We start from the raw sequence: 25,101 nt of genomic DNA, 5'->3' as shown, positions 1-25,101 counted from the left end.
GTTTATTCGCATTTGAGGTACATCAAACTATTTCATTTTAGTTAGTATTAAAGGCTAGTACTAGTGACAACCAGATCTGGGATAGTGTGTTGATATTCAACCCTTTTTTTTATGTCTTTTGGGGATTATTTCTATTTCTTAGTTCTTTTGCTTTTGTGTTACTTCTATAATTATGTTCGGATTGTGATGGACTCACTTGTACCGGAGAGTGTGATAGATGTCATTATAGTCCTTATTTTGGATCACGACAGTATGTAACCTGCTTCATACTCAAAATCACAAAATGACCTTGATGGTCATCACAAAAAATTTAATCGTCTATAATTATTGTTAATATTTTTGCAATTGCAAATTTAATTTAATAATTAAAATTTTAGAAAATAGTCAACTTGATATTCGATAAAAAAATAGTGAAAGCAAAGATTTTCATCGAACGTTGCAATGAAAATTCTCGTTAATGACAATTTCTTTTCATTATCTAATCAAAGATTTTGAATATAGTTTAATTTTTATTCTAGTTATGCATTTTAATTAGGAAAGAAAAATATTAAATTTAACAATACTTTTTTAAATGCGTAATACAAGTGATCACTTATTAGGATATAAAATAGCCTCAGATAAGTAATATTGGTCATATTACTCACAAAATAAAATTTCTAGTTTCTGGAGATAAGAATCAAAGATATACGAAAGATTCTGCACCTGAAAAGTTATCTTCCTAGATTTTGTGTTTAAAGTTTAAACTTGTCGTTTGACCATAAAAATAATAATTTTTTGAAGTTGGAGTTGGAATTAGAGTTGAAGTTGAAGTTGGTGTTGAGTTTGATTCTGAATATAAATTGGAGTTGTTTTTGAATTCGAGAGGAATTAAAGTGAAAAATAATTTTTAGTAAAGTAAAATAAGTTTAATGGCCAAACAATACTATTTTTTTTTTTTCAATTTTCGAAAGGAAAAATATTTGTGGCCAAAAGCCTACTTAGTTTTGAGAGTTGGCGTGAGTTTACGGGTAACACGTCCGGTTATTGTGTCTCTGGAGGTTTTACATCAAGGACCAAACTAGCCCATTCCCTATACCTAAAACACCAATTTGATCATTTTCTGCAAGTAATTCACCGATCTGCTTAACCCCTAACGCCTTGCAAGGTTTTTGAGACAAAGCATGACTGCAGTTTGTGTTGTTGAAAATTAGCAGGATGGTTCTTCTTCCTTATCGCAGAATTGTTGTGAATAACTCTAACAAGTTTGTCATGGGCTCCAAATATTTTCTCCATAAGCCATCCATTGCTTTTACAACCATACGCAAGACAATTCCTGTCCTTTTTCAAACCCAAAGACTCATCTTTTCAACATTTGTTTCAAAACCCATCTTCCGAAATCGAGGCTTTTCATATGGGCCCCAAAGAATTCCTCTACCAGGTACCCTTTTGTCGAAGGATTAATTTCTAAACCCAATATCGATCTGTTATGTAGGAGACCTTGCACAACAGTTAGAAAAGAACCTTTTGTTTGAAAAATGTTGTGCAGAAAGACTTGTGCTTGGATGGTTGTAGTTTCTTTGAAGATTTTTCCATTACTGGAACACAAAACCTTTTTCTATAAAACCACTTCAGAACTCTTTTTTTTCCGCAAGATGCTTGCTGGAAAAATCTAACAAACAGCTTCTGATTTTTCGTTGCTAGATTTTAAAAAAAATTTCCATGAACAGATGCCACCTTTGTTACTGTAAGTTATTTTTTTTTTAATATAATTTCAGTTTCTGGAGTAATGCTGGAAGACCCAGCAGAGGAAATTGCAGAGTCAGAACACATGATGGCATTGAAGCAGAAATTGAGCCAGATTGGAATAGATATTGGTTCTTGTGGACCAGGCCAGTACTCAGGTTTGCTTTGTCCAATGGTGAGTTCCTTAGAGTTCTTTTGCTAACCCTTTTTTGAAGAATATTTTGTATGAACGAGAGAGTGTTCAAAAGGATGGTCTTCATTAGCTGGAAAAAAATCTCTCTATTGAGTCGAGAATGTTGCTTTGATTAGCAAATTGTGCTGGAAAACAGACCTGCTAGAATCTGTTTTGTCTTGGTCGTTTGCAATGACAAAATATTGAAATAATATTAATTTATATCATGGTTCTTATGCTAAATAAGAAGTAAGAACTAAGGGGTTGTTTGGTTTGAAAACAAGTTATGATGAGATTAGTTATCGTGATTCAATTTGTTATTGACTGTTTAGTTTGTTGTATTAAAAATAATATTAAAAGAAGGGAAGCCCGGTGCACTAAACTCCCGCCATGCGCTGGGTCCGGGGAAAGGCCCGTCCAAAAGGGTCTATTGTACTCAACCTTACCTTGTATTTATGCCAGAGGCTGTTTCCAAGGTTTAAACTTATGACCTCTTGATTACATGACAACAGCTTTATCGGTTACTCCAAGGCTCCACTTCGTATTAAAAATAATATGCATTGTATAATTTCTAAGAATAAGTTGTTTGTTTACAAAAATACCCTCCACGTTATTTAACTTTTTAAATTTTCTTTGCGAAGCTTTAGTTATTCATTCTTAAAAACAAACCCTCCCCCTTAAAAACAATGCAAATCTATCATCATGATCAGTTGAATCATGACAATAAGCTTTACCTCGAAGCTTTGAAATTTTGGCATGTTTAAGAACATCCACTTTGTTGATCTAATGGTCACAAATCACAACTATGGCCTATGATGATCTAAATTTTTCTTTTGATGGCTCTAGAAAATCATTTCCTTCTGGCCATTATTTTAAAAAAAATTCCCTTGTGATTACATCTTGTCAAAAAAAATATCAATGGGGAGAAAATTTTGCCAAATTATTGGTTGATTACATTAACTCACATTATTCAACCAAAAGGTGCAAAGTTAACCTACTGTACATCACTATATTCCAAGTATAGCAACCAAGAAAGGGTTTGAGGGGGTATTTTTGTCAATTTAACTATCTTATCCTCGGATAAGTTATCCTAGTATTGTTCATCCATCCAAAGATAGGGATATATCCCAGACTTTGTAGCCAAACAAGGGATTAAGAGGGATTGAAAATTTTTCCCATGATTATTTCCCCTTATCCATCATACCAAATGTCTCCTAAGTTCATTAAGATAGAAGTGTGATATGGTTGTTATTGCACTCGATTTAAAGAATGACATCAACATATTGTTTAGAATGAAAAAAGAAGATGAACAAGGAGCAATTATATGCAACTTCACAATGATTATACATATCATTAGTTAATTTTACTTATACTTATTTCTAGATTTTCATAGAATTGGTCAGGGCAACTCCAGGTAATATCATTGTTGGAGCTAGCTGAAAATTTGTTAGCTATATCCGGACAAGTGGATGAAGTGTTAAATAAACTTAGTCTTCATATTGAAAAATACAATTGAAAAGGTTTATGCTTGTACTAAATAAAATTGCATTGCATTTAGGTTAAATTATATAGTATTAACATAGGACTCAATTCGGCTACCTTTTCTTAGGAAGAGAGATAGAGGTTTATGCAAGGACTTCAAAGTTATTCCAAGTGAGCATCTTACAAAACCAACATAAGCTCTTGATAACGGATTCAGATATTATGAGCTATTTTGCTCGGACTCTTCAAAAATATCAACGGGTGCGTGTCGGATTCGCCAAAGCTAGTGTATTTTTGGAGAATCCGACACGGGTGCGTCATCGAAAGTGAAGAGTCCAGGCAACGTAGATTATGAGGAAAGAGAGGATGAGGGGTTTATATAATCAGTTAAGGATTAAGTTTTTTTTGGGGTGGTGGGGGGGGTTGACTAATGATAAAATTGATGAGTTCGAGAGAAGTTGATGGGTATGGGAGCTTGAGAGATTAATATGGATGCAAATGGTATGGTACTTGGATAGCTAATTGTATTAGGAACATAATTAGAGAGGTTTTAGGTGTCTCAAAGGTGTAACTTTGGTAGACATGGAGGGCACCAGTGGTTGAGTGGTTGAATGGAGTGGTTGAGTGGTTGAATGGAGATCAAGGGAAAGTGGGAGCCAAGAAGGTTTGTTTACGTGAAGTTAGTAGAGAGCAAAATAATGAGGAGGACATAAGGACAAATAGGTAGAGATACAAGACGGTGAGAAAGAAGCAAGGATAGCAGGTACGACAACTAAAACGGAAACATTTGAATGTTTGTAAAAAGAATTAAGGGACAAAGGTGGAGAGAATAAGCTGTATAAGCTCACCAATGCAAGAGAGACGAGTGCTCGCGATCTAGGCCAAGTGAGGTGTATTAAAGATGAGAAGGCTAAAAGTGGTGGAAGAGGCACAAATTAAGCAAAGTTGACAATCATACTTCCATAAGAAACTCTTAAATGTAGAAGGAGACAAGAATATTGTGCTGGGTGACTTAGAACACTCTGAGAACCGTCGAGATTTTGACTATTGTAGGTGTAAAGAGTTTGAGGAGGTTAAGGGGCAATTCGTAAATGAGAAGGAGAGGAGTGATCGGGCCAGATGAGATTGTTGTAGATTTTTGAAAGAGTGCAGAAAAGGTAGGTATTGGGTGGTTGATTGAGTTGTTTAATGCCACTTTTTTGGACAACTAAAATGCCATAAGAAAGGAGGCGGAGTACAATGATCCGATTGTACAAGAACAAATAGAGGTATTAAACTACTAAGCCACAGTATGAAAGTTTGGGAGAGGGTGGTAGGGATGAGGATGAGAAGGGATGTGTCTATTTTCGAGAATCAATTTGGATTCATGCCAAGACGATCGACTACAAAAGCCATTCATCTTTTGAAGAAATTGTTGTAGTAGTATTGAGATAAGAAAAAGGACTTCCATATGATTTCCAATAAACTTGAAAAAGGCATATGATAAAGTCTTTAGGGATGTTTTACGGAGATTCTAGGAGTCTCGAGGTGTACCTCTAATATATGCAAGTGGTAAAGGACGTGTATAAAGGAGCCAAAATCCGAGTGAGAACGTTGGTATGAGACTAGCAAGACTACCCCGTCGAGATGGGGTTCTTCAGGGATAACCTCTTAGCCCTTTTTTATTTGCATTGGTGATAGATGAATTGACATAACATATTCAAGAGGAGGTACTATGGCGTATGTTACTTACAAATGACATAGTATTGATTGACGAGGCACAACATGGGGTTAACAATAGACCGGAGGCTTGGAGACAGATCCTAGAGCCTAAAGGTTTCAGGTTGAGCAGGACCAAGAGAGTAAGCTTTAATTATTAGCACCCATAAAGATGGCTAGAATGGAAGGAACACATTTCTTACAAAGAAACCTTAAGAGTGACTGACGCTAGATCTGGGAGGAAGCTGCCAGCGGATGGATGCTGAAAGAAAACCTCGTTTCACACTGTCTAACGAGCATATCCAAAGACAAGACGTCTTTTTGAAGATTTGCGTGGTCGAATCCTTCCCAAAATGGGTTGGGTAGCCAGAGGGTACGAGGAACTGGGCTGCTGAAGCTTGGGGAGTCTCAGAGGGTTGGAAGATCACTCTACTTAGTGACACTCAGTTTTTGTATCCGACAGCTCATGTTCTAGAAACAGGGACAAGATGATTCGAAGGGATATTTTTGAAGCTAGAAATGTGTGCCGAATATATATATATATATACACATAAACATATACATATACATATTGATGGTGATTCAAAGGGTATTTAGAATTTATGCATATTGATCAATTAATTGATTAATAGCTTTCATTTGTTCATGTTGCTGACTGTGTTGTCGATTGTACTTCCAAGCTGTGATGACTGAATTTCATACATCAGGTTGACTACGTAGAAAAAGTTGAGATTTCAATGCATGCATGATCATCTCGTTGGACTGACAAATATTTCCTGATTTGATTTGAAACTGAAACAGATTTAAGGAGGTGAACAGTTAGGATGTAAACTATAAATGCTTACAACCCTTTCAGCGATTAAAGTGAATGGAGCTATTGCCTTGTCAAGTAGAGTGATAAAAGAAAGTGAAGTAAAGAAAGGAAATAGTTGTTGTATGAAATAGAAGAACAGAAAGTAATCATAAAATTACAGATGTTCCTTCTGGTAGTTGAATCTTTTTCTTAGAAAGAAAACTGTGATTCATATCTTCCACATGTGGCTGGGAAATAAATTAAACACGGTACTAATAGGTGTTATGTGTTTTAACTTTTACAAGTTGTCTAGTATTATTGCATCTGTAAGACACTTAGAATATCCCATATTGACAGTTAGCACAATGTTTTTGCTTTGCAGTGCAAAGGTGGGGACTCAAATGAAAAGAGCTTATCTCTCTTCATTACTCAGGATGGGTAACTAACTTTTTACTTTGCACCTCGTTTTCAAGGTATACTTTCTTTCTTCTCTAGCAATATATTGGTAAAGCATGTGAGTGATATCTAGGCATGCAGCTACATGGACATGCTTTCGAGCTAAATGTGGATGGAGAGGTGGTACGCGGGTATAATATGGTTTAGATACGCTCATTAAACCTTTTATGTTGTATTTTCTTTGGTAACTTCTTATATTCTCTTTGTCATGCGGTTTCAGGCCTTTGCAGATGTGAGGACAGCTTATGCTGATATGAAAAAGTTTGGAAAAGTGAATAAGAGATGTAGGCAGATAACGGAGGAGAGTTTGGGACTGGAACCTTTATGTGATGTGGTATGCTGATCTTTCTTTTTGTTGTCGCTTAATTTTGTATTTGTATATGCATGTAGTAGTTGTTTGCTTATGACCTGAGAGGTCAATAAATTTTTTTTTTTAAAACTTTGTGATATTTTGTATACATTTTCATATTTATAAATTTATGACTTAGGATTGTGGTTTCAATATTTCAAATTTAGGCCTGTGTGTATTCTAATTTCACCGCACTGACTGCAACTCTTGATCCAGTTTAGACAAATGCTCGAAGTTTGGTTAATTTTGAAGTTCCTTTCTTGAATGACAATTGTAGCTGATTTTATGATTTTCCTAAAAGGGTTCTACATTAGTCATGGAGTCTTAAGGTAGATAGGAGGACTCCTCCTTTATACAAGTTTGAAATGGTGAAATATTAACAAAGTAGACTCAAAAGACTGACGTGTATACTCTGTTGCTTCATCATTTGGGTCAATCCTTTTTTTTTTTGGTTGAAATCTGAAGGATGCCTGCTGTATCTTGTCTGGTATTAGCAGTGTTCTTGTCTGTTTAAGCAACCTTTTGTAGTGTTTTGAGGACTGTTCCTTTTGGTGTCTTTGTCTCTAGTTGCAGACTATCCTCCATTCCGTTTCCCTCCCTGTGGTGGTGCTGCATTTCAAACTTCTCGATGCCCATATTTTCCTTCATTTGTTCTGCATAGACCTCCAATTTCCAAGGCAGAACTACTGTACCTTACTATGTTGAGAAGCAACAGAGAGTCGGCTTCTAGTATGTATCTGTATGTTTATTTTCAAAGAACAAGTATATGACGTAGTAGCATCTAGAATAGAATCCAGAGAGGCCAAGAAAAATAATCAAGGAACCTTACCTTCCTTGATCCATTTGATACTTGCGAAGATTTCTTTTTCTATTTTTCCTGTTGGTTTACAGAACTTTTTTCTTGTATCAATAAACCATCACCCATCAATACAAAGAGTAGAAAATTCTGCCTCTGCAATGTTATTGCTACATTTTCCAAAATAGATATAGAAAAAGCCATTGTGAGGTCTTGTCTGTGATTTTTAGTCACATTCCACCAAGGTAAATTACAGATGCCTTACGTGGTTGTCTTCTTTGATCCTCAATACATTGCTTCTTGATTATGTTCTATTTGGACATGTATTAATGAGCTTCTGATTAGTTAATTTTCTTCTTGCTGTTCTTCAGTTACTTGCATACTTTTCTGAGCGAATAATATCAAGAGAAACATTGCAGAGAAATGCTGTTATGCAACGAAGATATGGTGATCAGGTCTGACATCCTGTCATTTTCTTACATATTGCTGATCTCTTTCTATTGGTCTCTATCCTAGTTCCATAGACTTGATCACCTTTTGCCTGCATGTTAGCACCCCTAAGACTAAGACAGACCTCTAAATTATATTCAGTTAAGTGTTCTATCAGATAGTGACATACTGGTTGACCATATGAGTATATGTGATTCCACTTGGTAGTACGGAAATCGATTAAATCCCTGCCCTTGCATTAGGTTTACGATGGAATATCTGTGGATGATACACCTAGAATGATTCATCCTTGGGTAAGGAAAGGTGATGCGATTCAATATTCTGCTCAGTTAATTGGATTGAACGTTCAGAAAATTCCTCGACTTGTCAAAATTTTATCTGCTTGGTTAACATAATTTAAACCTTCTCATAATTTCTGTCCAAAATATGGTGCATTTTGAATTAGTAACTTAGATGATGAATCTCGTATTACTTGATGTTTAAGAGGGTGTTTTGGATAAGGTTAAAAGGTAGTCAAATTAGAATTGCTTTTAATCACTTTTTGTCTAATTTTAGTGTTTGCCAACTGTGGGCTTTTACAACCAAAACAAACCAAAAGGCATGAGTTTGGTACCCTTTTTTTTTTGATCAAGTAAACATATTTCATTCATAAACAAGGCCATTAAAAGACCTTATACAAGTGGTATATCAAAAAGTAAAGAATCTACACAATCAATTGATTCTCTACAAACTCCGCCCATTTGTCTATACAATAGGGGACTTTCTGAGTGCACCAACAGAAAATAAGGGAATGAAGGCTACTCCTTAGCGGGGGAAACTCAACTATATACCTTCAAAAGCTCTTCTATTCCTTTCCCTCCAAAAAACCTACATTAATGCAAGTGGCACCACATTCCATGCCCTTCGTCTAATCTTTTTTCTCCCTCTCTTCCAACTGGACATCAACTCGTTCACCGTTTTTGGCATCACCCATGGGGTGTTGAACCATCTGAACATATTTCACCATAATCTCAGTTAAACCGCAATGTAGGAGAAGTCGATCTACATCCTCACCTCCTCCTTGCACATGTAACACCAACTGATACGTACAACCTTCCGTTTTTCTCAAGTTCTCCGCTGTCAGATGTGCCTTTCTTGCAGCTAGCCAAGTGAAAAAGCACACACCTCCCTTGGTACCTTTGGGTTTCATATTGCATTACATGGGAACACTTGCTCCTCCAACAGACTCTCATAGAAAGTTTTCACAGAAAACACACCATTATTCCCTATTCTCCACCACCAAGCATCAGGCTTATCAATCGGGTTACCTTGCTTATGTAATAAGGCTAATTATCTTTGGAGCTCACCTACTTCCCGATCGTTGAACACCATTTCAAACCTCAAATCCCAAAAAGTTTCTCTACGTTCAGTCCCCCTAATTTGTTGAATTGTCATCTCTCTTTGACAAGAAAATCTGTACATGCTCTGGAAGTCACATTTCAAAATATCGTCGCCGCACCATCTATTTCCCTTAAAATTAACCCTTCTCTCACCTCCGACCTTGAATGTGATGTTTCCCAGAACACATCCCATCCCTTCGAAATATTTCTCCACAACCCACACCCAAAAGGCAAGTTGGTGTCTCTAATTCTCCACCCTCCTTCCAAAATTCCATATTTATCCTTTATTACCCCCCTCAATAAAGTTTGTCTCCAACCCGAACCTCCATAACCATTCTCCCAATAAAGCTTTGTTGAAGACCTTTAAATCTTTAATTCCAAGGCCTCCCCATTTTTGGGAGGTGTAACAATGTCCCACCTCACCAAATGAAACTTTCTAGTCCCATCTGCCGCATTCCACAGAAGATTCCTTTGAATCTTTTCCAACTTCTCTGCGACCGGAGTTGACACGAGAAACAAAGACATGTAGTAGGTAGGAGTACTCGAAAGAGTACTCTTAATAAGCACTCCCTTCCCTCCTTTGCACAATTATGTTTTCTGCCACCCTTCTACCTTCTTCTCCACCCTCTGGATAACCTCTTCCTTCCCCTGGAAGAGTCTTAACCATGTTGCTTAAACCTTCCATAGCTAGTGTAAATATGAAAGGAGACGCAGGATCTCCTTTTCATAATCCTCTATGAGCACTGAAAAACCCACCATGTGATCCATTAATAAGTACTAGGATCCATTAATAAGAACTGAAGATCTGAGAGTAGATATGCAGTGTTGTATCCAATTTATCCATTTCTTCCAAAAGTGCATCCTTTCCATCAATTTCATTAGGTAACTCCAGTTGACATGGTCAAGTGCCTTCTCTGTCTAGTTTGCAAAGTATTGCTGGCTTCGCTTGCTTGAATCTTAGAGTCTATTGTCTATCTTTGATGAAATTCATTGGTTGAGAATATACCAGCCTTGCAATCACAATTTTCAATCTCTTTGTTTGGACTTTTTAGAACACCTTATAGATTTTACCTATAAAACTGTTAGGTCTGCAGTCTCTCACCTCCCTGGCTCCTGTCTTTTTAGGGACGAGAGCTATATATGTTGCATTGAAGCTTCTTTTAACAAATTCTTGATCATGAACTGGAAAACACCCATAATATCTTTGCTTCAAAGCCTCCCAGGATTTGATAAAAACCCCATAGTAACTCCTGATGCCCGGAGCTTTGTCTGCTACACACATCTTCAAACATCTCAGGACCTCTTGTTCCTCAAATCTGCCCTGAAGTGATTGCTTTTCTTCTTCTGAGATTGTAGGACAATTGTCAAATTTGCAACTTGTTTTCCATTCTGGTCTTTCTGAATAAAGATTCTGTTAGAACTCAATAATCTCCCCCTTGATTCTGATTGAATATAGTTATTTCACTTTGGATCAATAGTTTATCAATGTTGTTATTTCTCTTGTGTTGGCCATTTTGTGGATTTTTTTTTTTGGGTGTAGCTGTCACCTTCTTTTAACCAAAGAGTCTTGGATATCTGTCTCCAAGCTATTTCTTCCTTTTTGATGAGTTTCTCATACTCCATCAAGAGTGCAACCTTTTTTGCTATTTCCTACTTAGTCATATGTCTCACAATGAGAAGAACTGAGTCTAAATATGTCATCTGATTCAGTAAGGTGCTTCTTTGCTCACCCAAGTTTCCTGGATAACATTTGCTCCAATCCTTAAGCTTCATTTTGGGAGCTTGGAGCTTGCAAGTAAGTATGTAATCTGGCTTCCCTGTAAACGCAAAAGAACTTCACCAGCATTTGATTTTGTCAACGAATCCATCAGTGCCGAACAACCAATTTTCAAACATGAAATTGGATTTGGGTTGCTCCGAAGAACCAAATTGAAGAGCCATAGGAACACGTTCTGAAACTAGTTTCTGTACAAGAACTTGTTTTATATTATCCCATTCTTCTGAGAATACGAATTCTTTCGATTCTTGATGTTATTGTTTGGTTGTCCCCTTTGAATCAAGTAAAAGGACCTTCATCCAGTTGAAGATCAATAAGGCTCTTGTGTCATGGGCCTATTTTTAGAAGCGTGCGGACAGCTTAACACCCTCGAAAGCTATGCTAAACTCAGTCCTTGCACTCACTAAAACAGTCCCCAAGAATCAATGAACATTCACACAAACTAGTAAGGAAAAACGTTAAAGGAAGACAATGTTTTGGGAGGCCAAAGAGCCAAGGTTTTTCTGATATATTTCTTGAATAATACAAGTATGAGATGCTGCCCAAGAGGGTTTTACAACATATATTTAAAGTCCCTAAGTCAAAGGGTACAATAAATGCTAGAAAACGACTCCATACAATTGTCCACAACAAGCTAGTCAAACTTTCTATATTTGGCCATGCAAGCCATGCAACTAGTGAGATGCCTTTGTCTTGCTGCCTACTTTTCTGTCTAGCAGCTGGACAAGGCTCCAAAGCCTCATAAATGTCGACCCATGCTTGTAATTTGACCTCCCAAAGATGCCTCCACGTTGGCTTTGTCAATTGATCTCGTGGCAGCCCCGTCAAGCTTGGAAACATACCCGAACAGCTCGGAAACATGTCCAAAACGTGAGGAATTTAATGGGTAGTGACGCGGGGCGTCACATCTTGTCTTCAATAAAATCTGAGAACTCCATTTCTCTCAATCTCGTGTTGCAGTTCCTGTGAAGCAAACCTAGTGATATTGAAGTCACCACAAACAGCCCAACGTCCTACCACCAGTCCTCTAACTGCATTGATCTCATCCCAGACTGATCTTCTTTCACATACCACAATTGGGGCATTAACTCCTGTTTATGACCGACAAAGTCCTGCAACTGGGCCTCAAAACTACAGGTCAGTGTGTAGCCACCAATTTCCAAAATGTCCATCTATACACCTATTCAACAACCCAACGTTCCTTGTTCCAGAGAATTTAGATGTAGGGATGTAACCCTTCTTGTTATTTACAGAGGCTTCAGGAAGGTTTCTGTATTTCCATTTACTTTCTTGAACAACTTTTGCATATGGGTAGTTGAATTATGTAAATCTGGGAGGATTTGCCTTTTACAGGTGTCTTTAATGAAGCTCTCTTATCTTAAATGAAATATCTTGCCAGCTAGCATTCTAAGCTACTTTAGGGGTAATCAATAACGATCTCCTTTCATGTTGTAGTGACAAAATACTCATTTCTGTTGAGTTTCAAGTATTCAATTTCACCAATATCTAGAACTGCACAAAAAAGACTTAACGTAACTGGCTGTCTGCCATGAGCATTGTACTTTCTGGTACAACAGTATTCTCTCATAAGATCTTTGGTTTGCATCTTCTCACCACGTTCTTTTGATCTTTCGTTGCTTCTTTAAGAATGAAAAAAAATCCACTCCATGATCTTCTCTCTCATACATGGACGTCTTATCATATTACGGCTTCTGTCCACCCATTCAAACCAAATATTTTTATCAGAGGGCCATCTAGTGATTGAAAGATTTAAAACCTACATTGAAATATTTTATGTTTTCCCCCATCGTCAGAAAATCCACAAGAATAAAAGAAGAAGGTTTAATTAGTAATTACGAAAGGTGAAAACTATATTATGGTCAAGAAAAGAGGTGGTTTCTGGTGAAAGAACCTCCAGAAAGTGTATTCGGCACTCCTAAAAAGTAAGAGAGAGTAGAATCTGAGAACTCCAGAAAGAACCTCCAGAAAGTACCTGAGAGCATTTTTCAAAAACAGTCTAGATTATATGTATAAGAACTTCGTCTTCATTTCATTGTGAAATTAGCGAACTGTGGGTAGTGATGTCACTTCTTTCTGGTATAGCAATTTTGTTAGGATGTGAACCGAGCATCTTCTTTTGTGCACAACCTTCTAAGTCCTCAAACCAGTTTATTGTAACATATAATGATGTCTTTGGTCCTTTTGATGTCAATTCTGTCAATATTTCTTTTATTTAGCATTTCATTGGAGCTTATTTCACCTTGTACTTTTCAAATCTGTTTTGAAATGTTTTTCTTGAGCCGAGGGTCTATCAGAAATAAGCTCTTTGCCTCACAAGGTAGGGGTAAGGTGCAGCGCGTACACACTACCCTCCCCAGACCCCACTTGTGGGATCACACTTGGGTATGTTATTGACTTGTTATCATTGGTCCTGGTAGAGTAGCAACTTTTTTTACAATATAAAGTTGCGACTTTTTTTGGGTAAAGACAACAACAACAACAACAACAAACCCAGTACATTCCCACATAGTGGGGTCTGGGGAGGGTAAAATGTACGCAGTCCATACCACTACCTCGAAGAAGTAGAGAGGTTGTTTCCGATAGACCCCCGGCTCAAGATATGCTACTACACTAAACTAGAATATTTAGTTAACAATTAAAGCAACAAGAAAACAGACAGTAATTCTCTTAAAACTAAATGAACTGACATAGTGCACTCTTTATTTGGAAAAACACAAGACACGGAAAATTTGGAGAATCCTTCTAAACTGTGACAAGACTATATATCAGGGTCATTGAATTAAACATATTGATTAAACAGGCTTAATTTAGAGACAACACTATAATTTCAAATAACCAGAAAACCATTATAGACACTAAAAGTACAGAAAAATTTCAGACTATAAGTACAACTTATCCATTAAATGAGTTGACCCAATGCAGTACTTAATTAGAATAACACTGAAAATTTGGAGAATCCTTCTAAACTTAACAACATACCTAGTAGATCTCATAAAGTTGGGTCTGGGAAAGTAGAATGTAAATCTCATACCACCTTACACCTACCTAAAAAGGTAGAGAGGCTATTTCCTAGAGACCCTCAGTTCAAGGAAAAGTAGTCCAAAGCAGTCCCAAACGAGGGGAATAATACTACAGCTACTAGTATGGACAGATAACAAGATAACACACTGCTACCTACTAACACAACAAGATAACACACTTCTACCCCAAACTTGGGTCCCTAATACATGTCCTCCACAACTTATATATATATATAGGCCATTGAATCAACATCAAATAGGCCTAATTCGGTGAGCTGAAGTTGCACCATGTCGTAAATCACCCCTCGACAACCAAACTCTCACACCTTATTTCGAAAAATAAAATAGAGAAGTTGAAAATAAAACGCAAAAGAAATATGAACGAAATAAAAAGGAAAGACAGTAAGGCATATTAAAGTCAGGATGAACAAATAAAAATGAGGAAGAGGAATCTGAAAATAGAAGTAGGAAAAAAAGAGGCAAAAATATTACTGGTTCTTTTGCCGTATAAGATTTGAAGTATAAAGCCAAAAATTGTTTAACAAAACTATATTTATAATCAAACAAAAACTTTCTAAATCCAATTACTGGGCCCATGCTAGGTATGGATGGAAGTTTTCTAGTATATATGTATAGATATCTGAAAAGGTAAGGGAAGCTATTACCAGATATTGCTGAGAATAAGGCTGAATATATACAACGGGTAGAACCAGAAAACATAAAAAAGTTGTACCAGTCCAATAATGTGGCTAATAATGTTTTTTGTTGATGTTCATAATACACCATAGCAGTGTTGACAAAGGCGCGCTTAAGCCCTGAAGCGAGGTTCTTTTTTTCTTTTTTTTTTTTGTCCATAATTATGCCACAGCAGTGTTGACAACGGCGCGCTTAAGCCCTGAAGCGAAGCTTAAAACGTGTTGAGTGCTTCGTTTCGCTGAATGTGCTCTTCAATCTCGTCATCAAGGTTCTAAGACGTGCTTTTCCTCGTCAACAAGCCTCTTCTTAAGAGGCGACACTAACCAACTGATCACTTTATCATTTTTTTTTTTCAATTTCTTTGTTCATATATTTGTCATTCATGTGACCAGGAGGTTATGGGTTCAAGCCTTGGAAACAGCCTCCGGCAGAAATGCAAGGTAAAGGCTGCGTACGATAAACCCTTGTTGTCGGGCCCTTCCCCGGACCCTGCACATAATGGGAGCTTTAGTGCACCTGACTGCCCTTTTAATGTGTATATATATATGTATTTGTCATTCATGCTTAGTGCTTATAATTATTAGCCTTGGACTAAAACATATATATTTATATTTTTTTCCCTTTGCCCCTTTTCTCATTAAAGCCCACACTTTATTTGTGCTTTTCGCTTAAAGCCCCAAGGACCTTAGAGGTTTTTTGCGTTTTCTGCTTTTGATAACACTGCTACATTTTATCCACAATCAAACTATTTTACCGTTGTTATAATGAGAAGAATATTTTAATACAGCTGTGGGATTATTTTTGATGAAGTGGATTGTGCATCAAATTTTTTTTAAAGCACCCTTAACATGGATGATAACGGGATATACTTCAATACCAACTTTAAGTCCTTTGACATTACTAAATGGACATCTAGGAGTTCCGTTTGGTATGAATGGGTCGAAAGAAGTCGCAGGCTCATCAGATCGACAACACTGAGCAGTAGTATTGTGGAATGGATATGCTTCACGCTTAGAGAAGCATCTAGAGATCAGAAGAATGTGGTTAGGAGATGGAAAAGCACAGATGGAGGCTCAGAGCACTTTAGCTCCAGGAAGCACAACCAACATGGAAGATTTATGAGTATTCTGTCCTTTAATAAGGGGGAAAGGTCTGTACTGATTATACCAGAACCAGCCTTAAATGCATGTTGGTGTGATATTGCATTTAATATTTAAAAGTTCATCAAAGGCCCAAAGAGACAAGATGTGGTAGGCACCCCTATGCGAAAGTGGTACAGGAAAGCAAATGGCAAAACATGAATATTCGTGAAGCAGAGCTAAGAAGCAGTAAAGGTAGAATCGAGATTGGAGGGAAGTCTGATCCTCAGGAAGAAGGTCTGCTAGAGAGATGCTTGATTGGAGGTCTAGGAGTAGCTAGTAAGGAGAAAACTTCACCAGCAGATATCAGATTGTCGTCGCAAACTTGGAAAAATATTTTGGGGTTAACATCTATGAAGTTTATAATGACAAGTTTCTGTTCGAGTTTCCCACTAGAAACATGGCAGAACAAACTCTTCCAGGAAAATGGAGGTGGAAAAATCTGATATTCAACCTGGAAAGGTGGAATCCAACAGTGGGATGCAAATCAAAATCAATTGATTAGGGCAATCGGAATTCCCCTACATCTATGGTCTAATAGTTTTGTCAAGAAATTAGAAAATTGTGTGGGTGATAGCTGGCAACAGAGGAAGAGACGGAACTTAAAAATCATATGAAGTGGGCTCGAATTCTGGTCGCTAACGAGGATAGAAGCTTGCCAAGAGAAGTAACGAGATCTCATAACAGAATTTTGTATTTCATTCCAATATGGGCAGAATGCGAGCCAAGATACGATATGTCGCTGGAAAGAAGCAGAGAGACCATCGGAGAAGAAGAAGCACAGAAATATTTGGTCCAACCTTTTATCCAACAGCTTGCAAGCAGTGATTTTCAAAAATCCCCGCAATCTAGGGATTTGAAAATCAGAGATGAAGTGGTTGAGATCTCCGTTCCGGCTGGATCAAGTGGCAATAGGGAAGCACGTGATAGGCACACACCAATTTTTAATGAAAGCTTTCTTTTGGTCTCAATCCGGAAATCCACTCTGGACAATTCAAATTTTAAAGATCTTGGGCTAGATTTTGCAGCCCATGTCATCTTTAATTTGACCACACACAGGACTCTTGTTTACAAACTAGAGACGGTTATTTCGACATCTTCAGAGACTCACTCTCTTAAAGTCAGTTAAATCAGCCATGCAGATGACAGAGATTCCTGCGAATTTGCAAGAGAAGATTGTTGTGACACTAGATGAGAAGAGAGATGAAGCCCACAGGTGAGTTGATTGAAATAGAAGTTCTGGGGAGTTGGTAGAGAGGGACAAACAAATTGCAGAAGGGTTGACTGATTTAGTGTCGCAGAGGGGGAAAATTGCAATGGAGAATTGGGAAGTCGAGGATGCCGAACCTCTGCAACGAATGATTCAAGAGAAAGAAGGGTGAAATCACTGTGGGTTCGACAAAATATGCTGAAGCTAGGGAAACTGTTAGGGGCAGACTTTCAGGGACATGCGGAGGAAGCTGATAGAAACTAGATGAAGAAGAGAAGAAAATGAAATTTTACTGGTTAAGGAAAACTCCACGCAAACAGTGTGCTGTCCAATTTTGCACACGCGCTGCCCGTTTTGCAAATTCTTGCTTATAGTCATACTTATCCAGTCTGTTGGATGGCACACAGATGTTCATCTGGATGTTGAAACTCAACGGGTCCATAATTTTCTTGCATAACTTTAACCAATTCATCCCAGTAATAAATGGTCCTTTCACTTTTGATCCAAGCAAAAAGATCCAATACATCTCGTTCCAAAGACATTGAAGCCATATCGACCTTGCAATCATCTGGTGTTTGATAGTTTTGAAAATACTTCTGTGCTTTCAGAATCCAACCTCTAGGATCTCCTCCTGTATACTTTGGAAATTCCATTCTTGTGTGTGAACATGTAGTTTCTGGATGCCTCCAAGCTCTATCAACTTTGCCCTCTTCCAGTAAAACTTTAGATTTTCCTCGTTGATTCTAACTGTTTTGTGCTTTTAATGCAGCCACATCAGCAGCCAAAGCGTCCGTGGCTCCCAATTTTGCTGCTATAGTGGCCATTTGTTGGCTGATCTGCTTAGGAGTCTACATGATAGGTTCACTATGGGAAGCGTTGGTTCGTGTGTTAACCATGGCAGATCTTACTGCTCTGATACCAATGTTAGAAACTAGGATGAAGAAGAGATGAAAATGAAATTTTATTGGTTAAATAAAGTGCAAGAATCTTGAACACTGCATTAACCAACAACCATGTCCGTATGGTGTGGACAAATCTCCATAAATACAGATAATACCAATACTTTTTCTCCCCTGTCCAGAATTGTCCAGAATTCTACATACACATCTATTTAAACTAAGACATAAAGATAACTCCTAATACATAGACACAGTTTCTGCTGTAGATAACTACTAATAACTACAAGTAGCTAACTGTCTTTTATCTTATCTGTAACTAAGGAACAAAGTACATTATCTTCAAGAGCATTCCTGTCAGAAGCTCTGGAATTATTACTCCAAGTAGATAGCAGTAGAATGGCAAGAAAACGGAGTCTGATGTGATCAGTAACAAGACCAGGCTCAAAGGGGCCAAAGAACTAAATTTGGTTAATCTTGATGTAAAATTCAAAAGTGGTGGCGAGAGGGTTAAGAGGAAAAACAATTTGATCATTTTATAATGCATATTAAAGTTGTTTCATGGACTGTGAGGGGACTGAATTGCTGGGATAAAAGAAGACTAGGCAAAAGCATGGTGGTTAACTGGAATGCTGATATATACTGTTTCCAAGAAACTAAGTTGGAGGGGGACTTGACAGAGATCGTAAACCAAATTTGGGGAGGAAGATGGGTTAAGTTTGCCTGCCTGGAGGCAACTGAAACAAGAGGGAGATTTTGATGATGTGGGATAGTAGAACTTGGAAAGGTGAGATCTTAGAAGCAGGTTCATATACTTTAACCTGCAAATTTGGAGCTCAACTTCACGATTTTTCTTGTCATATCACTTGGCTTTATGCTCCAAATTGTTACTTAGAAAGGAGGTTCGTGGGGAGGATATAGGCTCTGTTAGGGGAATAAGGGAAGGACCTTAGGCTATATGTGTGGACTTTTATGTTTGCAGATTTATTTTAGAAAAAAGAATTGCATAAGAAGATCAAAAGGGATGAAAGAATTTTCAGACTTTACAGAAGACATGAGCCTTGTTGATTTGCCATTGGAGGATGCCAAGCACACTTGGTTTAGAAGGGACAACCAAGTAGCAGCTTCTGGAATTGATAGATTCCTAATTCCTGAGGATTGGGATGACTATTTTAAAAATCTGAAACAGAGTCCACTATAAAGACATCTGATCATACACCTTTAGCTCTACACGGAGGGTCTTGGAGAATAAGCAAAAGTTATTTCAAGTTTGAAAATTGGTGGATAACTTCGGAGGGGTTCATTGATAGAGTTAAAGGATAGTGGGACAACTTCAGTTCCAGTGGAAAACGAAATATATTTTCTTGCAAGTTGAATGCTTTGAAACACGAGTTAAAAGAATGGAGTAAATGTGAACAAGGTAGCTTAAGCTCCCAGAAAAAGAGTTTATTAGGGAAATTGTCAGAATTGGAAAGAGTCTTAGAAGATAGATTCTCACAGAAGAGGAAACAGTCAGAAAAACAGAATTACTTCTAGAATATGAACGGTTGATTAAAGAAGAAGAAATAGAATTGAGACAATGATCTAGGGCCTTATGGTTGACGGAGGGGGACACAAATACTAATTTTTTTCACAAGATTGTCAATTCAGATAAGAGGTACAACAACACAGGTCAATTGCTGATGCAAGATGTGGCTATAATTGAAGGGGAAATAGTAGCCTACTATTTCATCTCCGAGGTAGTAGTTGAACTGCGTACTCTTAACCTCCCTAGTCCCCACTTTGTGATAATATGCTGGGTATGTTGTTGTAAATAGTAGACTACTACCAAATCTTTATTTAGAAACAATACAATGTAGACCTGCCAATAATTTACCTAATTGCCCAGTGTTAACAGTGGATGAAAATGAGTCTTTAGGGAAGATTTGAAGAGGAGGAAGTGTTGAGATGTCTGAAGATATGTTGATGTGTGCAACAGATAAGACACAGGGACCCGGGGGCCTGATGGTTTTACAATAGGGTTTTTCATTAAATGTTGGGTGGTGGTGAGAAAGGATATTATGAATGCTGTCCATAGTTTCTATGACCAAGAAATATTTGAAATGAGCTTCAATGCCACATTAATAACACTCATTCCAAAGAAGAAAGGGGCCAAAAAGCTTAGAGTTTTCAGACCAATTAGCCTAATTGGTAGTGTATACAAAATCTCTCCAAGGTTGTCACAGAGAAGATAAAAAAGGTGATGGTAAGCTGGTAGATACACAATAAATGACATTTATCAGGCAGACAAATAATGGATGCGGTGTTAGTAGCCAATGAAACAGTGGGATGCAGACAGAGGCATGGAAAACCAGGCATTCTCTGTAAGCTTGATATAGAGAAGGCCTTTGATAATGTCAATTGGGTATATCTTTTAGAAGTTCTGGAAAGAATGGGTTTTGGACAGAAGTGGATACACTGGATAAAGTTTTGTATGTCAACTAGAAGGTTCTCAGTCCGTATCAATGGGGTACCAACAGTGTTCGTGAAAGCACAAAAAGGGCTAAGACAAGATGATCCCTTATCTCTCTTTTTGTTCTTAACGGCAATGAAAGGGCTCAATAATATGATTAAAACTGCCACCTCAAATGGTTCGGTTAGGAGTTTTAATGTGGCTAGAGGTGGTAGGAAAGTTGGAGGTGACTCATCTACAATATGCAGAGGACACTAATATTTTGTGATCCAGAAGAAGATAAACTTAGCGTTCTAAGGGTGATACTTGTATTGTTTGAAACGATGTCTAGACTACACATTAATTGGAGAAAGAGCTTTCTATATCCAATCAACGTTAGCAAATATGGAAAGTTTGAATGCAATTCTAGGTGGTGAGATAGGTAATTTACCTACCACTTACCTTGGCATGTCTTTAGGTGCTAAAACAAAGTCCAAAGAGATATGGAACAGTGTGGTGGAGAAATGAGAAAAGAAGCTGGCCAGATGGAAAATGTGGATGGAAAAAGCAGTATTTGTCACTTTGTGGCAAATTAACACTTATTGATTCAGTTTTAGATTCATTGCCAACTTACATGATGTCTCTGTTCCCAATCCCAGTAGGAGTCACCACTAGGCTAGATAGAATAAGAAAAAAGTTCTTGTGGTAGGGGAACAAGGAAAAGATATGCTACTATTTATTTAGTCAAACGGAAACCACTGATTGTGGATAAGAAGTTAGGGGTATTGGGGATCAAGAACTTGGGAAACCATAGCAAGGCCCTCAAAATGAAATGGTTGTGGATGTATGCCAATGATAAACAAACTCTGTGGGGGAAAGTGATAGAAGCTAAGTAAGAAGAGGAAGATAGGTGGATGATTAGCAGATAGCCTTGGAAAAACATTTGGAAAACAAAAATCCCTTACAAAGTAGCATTGTGTGGTTATTGGCTAAGGAAGCAGTGCTTATTCACGAGAATCTCATGAAGAGGGGGATAGTTTTGTGTCCCAGATATTACTCGTGTGGAGAGACCATAGAGATAGTGAGCCGTCTATTTTTACATTGGAAAATAACTAGACAACTTTAGAGATTATTTTTAAGTCTAAGTGGAACACTATGGTGCATTCCTGGAACTCTTCCAGAGGCACTTCTTAGTTGGGAACGGGCTGGATTATAGGCCAAGTGCAGAAGCAAATGGAGGATTGTTCCTGCAAGCATACAACAACAACAACAACAATATACCTATTACATTCCCCCAAAGTGGGGTCTGGGAGGGTAAGTGTACGCAGACAGTGAGACAGTGAGACAGTGAGACGGTGAGACCGTTTCCGATAGACCCCCGACTCAAAAAAAAAGTCTAAAACTAGTAAAGGGAACAAGAATAATAGGTGTTAATCACCAAATAATAACATAAACAAGAGTATCACTAAGTAATATGACAAACAAGAATACACTCTGGAACAAGACTAGTACTATGGCCATTAGCACAGATAACAAAGCAAAGTCCTACCTACTAGCAAGGACAAACTCCTACCTACTATCCCTCTACCCTAATTCGCATTCTCCACACTTTTCTATCTAGGGTCATGTCCTTGGTAAGTTGAAGCTACTCCATGTCATGTCTAATCACCTCCTTCGAATATTTCTTCGGTCTATCTCTACCTCCCTTGAAATCATTCCTAGCCAACCTCTCATACTTCCGCACTGAGGCATCCGTGCACCTTCTCATCACATGTCCAAACCATCTCAACCTCGCTTCCCGCATTTTGTTCCTGCAAGCATTTGGTGGACAATTTGGAAGGAAAGAAACTTTAGGTGTTTTGAGAATATAAAAAATTGTATACATCAGATTAAGCTATCAAAACAACATTTTATTCCTTTGTTTTTCGTGTAATCCATGCTTCACTAATGATCCTGTTTCTATTATTGATGTTTTAGATTCACTATAGATATAGGATCATAGTTTCTTTTTGGAAGGCTTCGTGTAGATATGGTTGTAGGACAACCTTTGTACTGACTTGTTTAAAGATGTATATAACAAAGTTACTAGTTTCAAAAAAGAAGTAGCACTTAATGAAGGAGGAGCAGAAGAAGGTTTCATTTAACTGAAAATTGCAGATATTCATAAACATAACAAAAACGGCCGTATACAAAGGTTATACCAAAAGATCAAGACTCTACATAATATGATTCTCTACAAACTCCATCCAATCTTCTAAATAACAGGGAACTTTCTGTTTACACCAAAAGAAAATAAAGGAGCGAAGACTACTCAGCTGTAAGAAACTCCACTCTACACCTTCAAAAGCTCTCGTATTTCTCTCTCTAAACTACCCACATTAATGCAATCGGAACCAAGTTCCAAGCCTTTGTCTTCTCATTCCTCTCTTACTCTTCCAAATAGGCATCAATTTTTTCACAGTTCTTGGTATAACCCTGGAAGTGCAAAACCATTGAAACATATCTTTATCATATTAAGGGCATTAGATCTGTTTCGTCGTTATTTGGTTAGTTCATCATTTTTTGGTTGGTTCCGAGTATCCAGGAAGGGTAATATCTATTCTCACCCTAATAGTAACTCTGAATATTCAAAGCAAGATAATAACCTTTTTTCTATGGAATTCACTAAAGACTTCCTCACAAGGAGATTTTCCAAGGAAAGCTGTGACCAACCACTTTTTCTCATTTAATATTTCCTTTTCCATTAAACAAAATCTGAAGAGAATGACTTCTCTTTGACATCTAAAAAACCAAGAATATGGGCCTGCCCACCATCCACACCAAAATATATAGAGTTTTTTCAAGAAACTATTGTTGGGGGGAGACCTCCTAGGGAATTTATGAAAGAGAGCCAAATGAAGCAATATTGTTCCTTTCTGGTAAAATCTTTATAAAAGGATCGAGTCACAGGCTGATGAACAAAAAAGTCTGAACCAATTGATTTTTCCTTTGCCTTTGTTCGAATTCCTAGATCGACCTATAGGTGACTTCAACTCGTTAAAGGGATGTTGATACCTTAGAGTTCAATGGAAGAGAGAGCTTCGATCTCTTTTTTTTGGGTTGAAATACGACTTACTGATTTTAATCTCCTAGAACCTTTTTAAATGAGAGTCATATTACAATAACAGTCTAATCCTTATTGTTAGAATATAAGTAGGAATAGGAATATCATATCGAATCATACTTGGAAAAAGATTCTAATGTAGTGCCTTATTTGGAAAAGGATTGAAATGTAGTGGCGATAAATAAGTTCTCAGTGTAATAATGTAGTTACAACAATTCAATAATATGCTTCACCTATATTTCTCACATGGTATCAGAGCCTCCACGATCTTGGTAGAGAATCAAAAAGCTTCCGCTGCAGGCGGACAACTATAACTCACATGTCGCCCGTCCGATCAATGATCATATTACCAGAAGATTGGACCATTGTGCTTCTTTCCGGTGACTACTTTCTCATATCTTTGCGTAGCACTGTGCATCTTTTCGGTGACTAGCATCATGCATCTTTTCGGACTACTTTCTCATATTTTAGTTGCATAGCACCATGCGTCTTTAAGGTGACTCCTCAGATCTGATTTTTGTAGGGTCGTGCCATTATTTTGACCCTACTCATATAATTTCTCCTTTTAAGTAGGGGCATGCCGTCATTTCGACCCTACCCATATAGTTTCTCTTTTTAGTAGGGTCGTGTCGCCATTTCAACCCTACCCATATTATTTTTCTTTTTCAGTAGGGTCGTTTCATCATTTTGACTCTATCCATAAAATTTCTATTTTATAGTAGGGTCGTGCCATCATTCCGATCCTACCCATATAATTTCTCTATCTTGTTAGGGTCATGCTATCATTCCGACCTTTCCCATATAATTTTTTCCCAGATTGTGACCACATTTCAACCATCAAATCTAATAATCCGGCGCGTGAGCATGTTTCGATCAGTCTTTTGGTGACTTTTGTGTTCAAGAACTACTCATCTCTTGATTCCGAGATGATCCATACATTTTATAATATCAGTTTTCGACAATTTTCCAGCGACAGACTTTTCGGCGAAGTTTACTACTTTTTTCGACCACTTCTTCAGTTTGTTCCTTTTCAACTGGGGTGTCCCAAGCGTCCAGAGCAGTCCTTACCCTTTTTCTTGCTGATATCTTCCTCAAGTCTCGCACTGATCCTTGTATTAATTACATCCATAACAAGCTTGGTACATATGACTTGTATGCACCTGTTTGAGGGGGTGTGTTAGACTATGTGTAGGAATTGGAATAACATATAAAATTCTACTTGGAAAAGGATTGTAATGTAGTGTCCTATTTGGAAAAGTATTAGAATGTAGTGTTTATAAATATGGTCTGAGTGTGATAATGTAGTTTCAACAATTCAATAATATTCTTCACCTATACTTCTCACATTAGCGAAAGTAGGAAACATAAAACCCTATTCTAGAAAGGCTAATCCTTGTGAAAGTAGGAAACATAAAACCCAAAACCCTATTGTAGACTAATAACTATAGCTATCATAGATCCTATTCTAGAACAACAATAAAAGATTTAAAAATCTAATTCATTTCTTATTT

At 37.5% G+C, this 25,101-nt stretch overlaps 1 protein-coding gene across 1 annotated transcript in view; it reads left to right on the top strand.

Annotated features, from left to right (window-relative positions):
- Positions 1 to 986: 986 nt before the first annotated feature.
- Positions 987 to 25,101, top strand: part of LOC107858471 (twinkle homolog protein, chloroplastic/mitochondrial) — a 65,680-nt gene continuing 41,565 nt past the window's right edge. Inside the window, exons 1-6 of the mRNA XM_016703136.2 lie at positions 987 to 1,417; positions 1,755 to 1,897; positions 6,250 to 6,305; positions 6,397 to 6,454; positions 6,544 to 6,657; positions 7,840 to 7,923. Coding sequence (XP_016558622.1) covers positions 1,195 to 1,417; positions 1,755 to 1,897; positions 6,250 to 6,305; positions 6,397 to 6,454; positions 6,544 to 6,657; positions 7,840 to 7,923 — 678 coding nt within the window. The 5' untranslated portion in view covers positions 987 to 1,194. The remainder of the gene's footprint in view (positions 1,418 to 1,754; positions 1,898 to 6,249; positions 6,306 to 6,396; positions 6,455 to 6,543; positions 6,658 to 7,839; positions 7,924 to 25,101) is intronic.

The sequence above is a fragment of the Capsicum annuum genome, chromosome 2, assembly GCF_002878395.1.
Source record: "Capsicum annuum cultivar UCD-10X-F1 chromosome 2, UCD10Xv1.1, whole genome shotgun sequence".
NCBI lineage: Eukaryota > Viridiplantae > Streptophyta > Magnoliopsida > Solanales > Solanaceae > Capsicum > Capsicum annuum.
The sequence above is the reverse complement of the archived record's forward strand: the minus strand, read 5'-3'. Positions and strand labels throughout refer to the sequence as shown.